Source organism: Chenopodium quinoa, unplaced genomic scaffold, assembly GCF_001683475.1.
Source record: "Chenopodium quinoa cultivar QQ74 unplaced genomic scaffold, ASM168347v1, whole genome shotgun sequence".
In the NCBI taxonomy this organism is placed as follows: Eukaryota; Viridiplantae; Streptophyta; class Magnoliopsida; order Caryophyllales; family Amaranthaceae; genus Chenopodium; species Chenopodium quinoa.
In genome coordinates this window covers 38,868-43,695 of record NW_018744899.1, presented here as the reverse complement: position 1 = coordinate 43,695, position 4,828 = coordinate 38,868, and the positions used below count along the sequence as shown (strand labels likewise).

At 33.1% G+C, this 4,828-nt stretch overlaps 1 protein-coding gene across 1 annotated transcript; it reads right to left on the bottom strand.

The window, feature by feature from the left end:
* Positions 1-83: 83 nt before the first annotated feature.
* LOC110706116 (kinesin-like protein KIN-14R) lies at positions 84-2,773 on the bottom strand (the record flags this gene model as incomplete). The annotated part of the gene is made up of 6 exons (XM_021884029.1): positions 2,274-2,773; positions 1,317-1,615; positions 1,049-1,220; positions 881-951; positions 609-793; positions 84-192 (listed from the first exon to the last, which is right to left on the bottom strand). Coding segments are annotated over exons 1-6 (1,092 nt in total), but the record flags the coding sequence as incomplete, so codon positions are not given.
* Positions 2,774-4,828: the final 2,055 nt, after the last annotated feature.

Below are 4,828 nucleotides of genomic sequence, written 5' to 3'. Positions count from 1 at the left end.
AACTCGTCATTTGCTTGATAAAGGCATTGCAGACGAAGCTCAATTAATTAAAAAGCTGGGTGCAAAATACTTGTATATTATACCTTAATTTTTTCTTCTAAACCAGATATTGCTGTCATCCAGAACTTCTTATCCTGCTCGTACCTGCTAGATATAGCTTTTAAACTTTCAGCCTTTTCTCCACAGTCTGGTCTATAGACAAAAAAAAAAAAAAAATAAATATCAGGGAGGTAATATACAATAAATAAGCATGGCTTAGTATCTAAATTTAAGATATTTGGAGAATATACTTGACTGAATAATCACAATATCAAATCATTTGCCAAAACCACACAGAAAATTATCAGCAGAAGGCTCATACATTAGAACTCTCATTTATGAAAATTTTCAGTGAGTTGACATAAAATAAGGACTTAAAACTGAGAAGCAATCTCACAATTTGTTTCAAACAAGAAAAAAGCACCAGAAGAATTACGAAGCAGATGCATGAAGATGCCACAGTACTCTTTTCATATACTGGACATCAGATGGCAGAAAAAATATATTAAGGTGAAAATTTATAGTGTCCTGTTTGTACTTGACATAAAAGGGCTTTGTGAAGTGCTTACCTAGAGAATAAGACTGGAAAAACTCTGTTGTCAAGCTCCATTCTAACCTTTTCCAGCTGCTCGTTTGCAGCTGTCAAAGACATCCAGGCTTGATAGCATTCATCTGTTTTGCGCTGACACTGCTGACTTAATTCTTCTATCTTTTTCTCATACTTAGCTGTCGATTTCGGTCGCAAGCCCTTTTCCTGATGCATAGTGTCATTACATGATTCAGAAGTAGCAATAAAAACTTAACATTAGAAATCGAGAACTGCACTGTGCCCATTCTTTACCTGAGCTAGAAGAACTTCTATTTCAGCTGCACAATTCTGACACCTAAATACTTCATGCGTCACCTGAGAATCTATGTCCAAGTAGAAGTAAAAATAATAAAATTAGAATCAGTTGCATCTTTGTGAAGTCAGATTTGGAATAACCTATAAATTCTAGGTGGAATCTACCTGCCAATTTTGGTGCTTTGCGAATGCAAATTCCACTAACTATAGGACTTCCATGAACACCTTCAAACCTTATTAGGATCATACCATCCTCCTTAACAGTGACTCTACAGTCAACAAGCCGAAGTGGCTTGTTTGCTCCAGCCACGGCAAATATATCAAAGTCAGAGAGAACCTGCCAGTTTTATGACATTTAGAGCACAATCATTAGTACACTACAACTATTCAGCATAAAGAGGTCATATCAGAAAGATTTTAGGCCGAAACTTGCCTTCTCATCTTGAATCACGACATTGAATACTCTCATTCCTCGAGGCCCATAGGTATACATTATCTCAGCAAAATGAAGGTCAACAAAGTAATCCCCAGGGGGAAGATTGTTGAACTGGTAGCTAAAGTTCCCGAATCGTGCAGACTGATATACAAATGGGTAATCACCAGCCTCAATTATGCATTCATCTGTCCTTGTAACATCCCCGCCTAGATACTTATCATCTGCCGAAAATTCTACAACCAATTCTGCTTGACTTGAAGCCTCACAGCCAGCATTAACAAATGTGATTATGTCCTCTAGTTACAAAAAGCAAAGAGTCATCAGGAGATGAGGAGAAAATTCTCTAAGCCCTTAAACCATAATAATTGTATAATCACTATTAAGTTCAACATTCCTCGTTCTAAAAACAGATTCCACATTTTCCAAAGCACAATTTATCTTCTCCCCTCCTTCCCCTTCATCTCACCTCTCTAAAATTTTTAGCAAGGTACAAACAAGCATTAACAAATCAAGTTTAAATGCTGATTTTTGTTGCATTTAACAGTATTTCCTAAAGAAAATAAAATTTCAGTTCAAAATAATTTCCTTCAAACCTAATCAGCATTACTCATCAAGGTAACTGAATCACATTTACAGCTCAAATATATAAAATTTATGAAACATATAGTATATAGATCATTCTTATGCTTATTCGAATTCATTCATTTAGCTGTGTATCGCACGGGTTTAAAAGCTAGTCATATACATTAATTACATAAATTAAAAAAAAATTCATCAACCCTTCAGACAGCATTTGCAGTAGACATTTGACTAATTTATACTGTACTATAAATTACAAACACCCAATTTGTATTTATTTATTTTTTTTCCAAATGTAATCACTTTAAATCAAAACTCAAAGAGCTTAAAAACCAATAACCAACAATATTTGGGAAAAAAAAGAAAAATCCTAACCTGTACAACAAGATCTTGAAAACCCATTTGGAACTAATTTCGAACTCGGGTCGCAAACCATAGAATCCCCAGAAAATTCTTGAAAATCGTTCATTTGGGAATCCTTAAATTCTTCAATTAGGGTTGTTTCGACCATAACATCTTGTTGGTGAATTTCAGGTGGATCTTTCTTCTCCCAATCCAAAACCCCAGAAGATGAAATGCCCGGAATTAGGGTTTCTATTTTGGTAAATTCGTCGAATTTGCAGTTTTCCATGAGAAAAAAAAAAGAAAAAAAAAATCAATCAATTGCTTGAATTGTTACTCAAAAATGTTGATGAAAGTTTTCAAATTATGAATTTTGGAGATATAAAGAGTAAGAAATGAGTCTTTTTTGGGGTTTCCTTTTTAGTGCGAAGGGTGTTCAAATTTTGCAATTTCGACCGTTGGAGAATGAAGATTGGCCGTTACATGGAGGTGATATAAAATAATGACAGACAAATCAATAATGAATACGTTAGCTTTACAAGGTTATTTTTTAATTTTTATTTTTAACAAAAAAAATTTCCGGAGCTTTATGGGCCATACAGTTTCGGAAGATTTGGCCCATTCTATTTTTCCCATGGCCCCACCACAAGGCCCAAAGATACATAGAAACAACGAAAATTTTTACCTACACCAGGTAGAGCTCCCTAACTCCCCCCATAGTACTACGTCGTTTTACTCTTTTTCTGGTTTTCTTCTTTATTTTTTTTTCTCCTTTTTTGTTTCCTTTTCTTATTATTTTCCTTCTTACCTTTCAAGTCATTTATATATACTTCCTCCGTTTTTTTTTTAGTTGACACTATTTGACTTTTACATTATTTACAAATTATACTTTAACTAGCTTTTGTGATTTATAGCTACGATAAAATATATCAAGTGGGATCTTGTTTGAATCGTCTCAATGTATATTTTATTAATATTTATTTTTTATAATTTTATAATGTCGAGAATTAGAGACATTAATCATTAAAATAGTGTGTTGGCAAGCGTGAAAAGAGAATGGTGTTAACTAAATAAAAACGGAGATAGTATGATTCATAACCTAATTTTTTGTTTTTTCGTTCGTTTTTTTGTAGTTTCTCTCTCTTCTTCAACATTATTTCTCTCTCATTCACGTTATTTTTCTCTTATTCATGGATGAATCATTGATTGGAGCTGTTGATTGTGATAATGAAGTCCTGCATTCTTCGATTGCCGAATTTGATCGTGATTGTGAAGTTATTTTTCCTACTTTTGGTCGATTGCTTGATTAATTCGTTGATAAATGTGAGTTGTTTTATTATTTCGATTAATGTTTGCTGTTTACAATTCAATTTAATTTTAAGTTCAATTTTGATCAATTTTGTCTCTGATTTCGATTAATGTGAGGTATAATTCAATTTTGTTTGCTGTTTTGTTTTAAATTGTTTTTTGATTTTTTATTTTACGTAAATTCTTATTAGAATATCTGTTTTTATTCAATTTCTCAAGTGTTTTTTTAATCAATTTAGCCTTTATTTTAGTTCAATTTGTGTTTGTTATTATAATTCAAGTCAATTGAAGTTCATTTTGATCAATTTTGTCTCTGATTTCGATCAATATGATTTATAATTCAAGTTGGTTAGTTGTTTTTTGTTTAATGATTGCTGATTGTGATTACTATTTTCAATAATTATATTAGAACTTCTGTAATAATTTGATTCCACTACTATAAAACGGCCTATTTCCGATGGACAGGTTCCGACAAACATGTAATTTCATCGGAAAATTCAAAATTTTCGACGGATTTATATTCTGTCGGAAATTGCTGACGAATTCAACAATTCCGTCGAAAATCCGTCAAAAATTTCCGATGGATTGTATATTCGGACGGATTTTTTCGGTCGTAAATTACAATTTCCGACGAATTTATATTCCGTCAGAAAATAATTTTTTTTTTATTTTAAAAAAAGGAGATACCCCATTTAAACAAACCCTAAAGTCCTAAACAAGCAGCCCCCTTGATTATTTTTTCTTTTTCTCCCTTCCGCCTCTTCTCCTTCTCTCTCCTCTTCTCACGTCTCTTTCTCTCTCTCTCTCCTCTTTCCTCTTCTCCTTCTCTTTCTCTCTTTAACCAAATTTTCAAGATGAATTTCAAAACCCATTTCAGTTAAGGTATGTTTTTTTGTGTTGTTAATTTTTTTTTTTTTTGGGTTGTGGTGTCGCCGTCTCGCTGGTGACGTGGTGATTTGTTCTCTTTCCTCTTCTCTTTAATCACCGGCGGTTTGGTTGCTTGTTGGTGTTTTAAAATTTAATGGTTTTTAAGGTCAAATTCGACCATGAAAACTCTAGATCTAGACTTTTCATGGTCGAATTTGGTCTTATTAAACCAAATTCAAGATGGAATTCAAAACCAGTTTCAGTTTATTGAGGTATGTTTTACGGGTTTTTTTTTTTAATTTTTTTTTCGTTTTTTTTTTTTTTTTGTACTGTCGTGGTGGGCCTGGCGTTGGGTAGGGTTTTGGTTGCTGTCGTGGTGGGTATGGCGTTGGTAGGGTTTTGGTTTGGTTGTG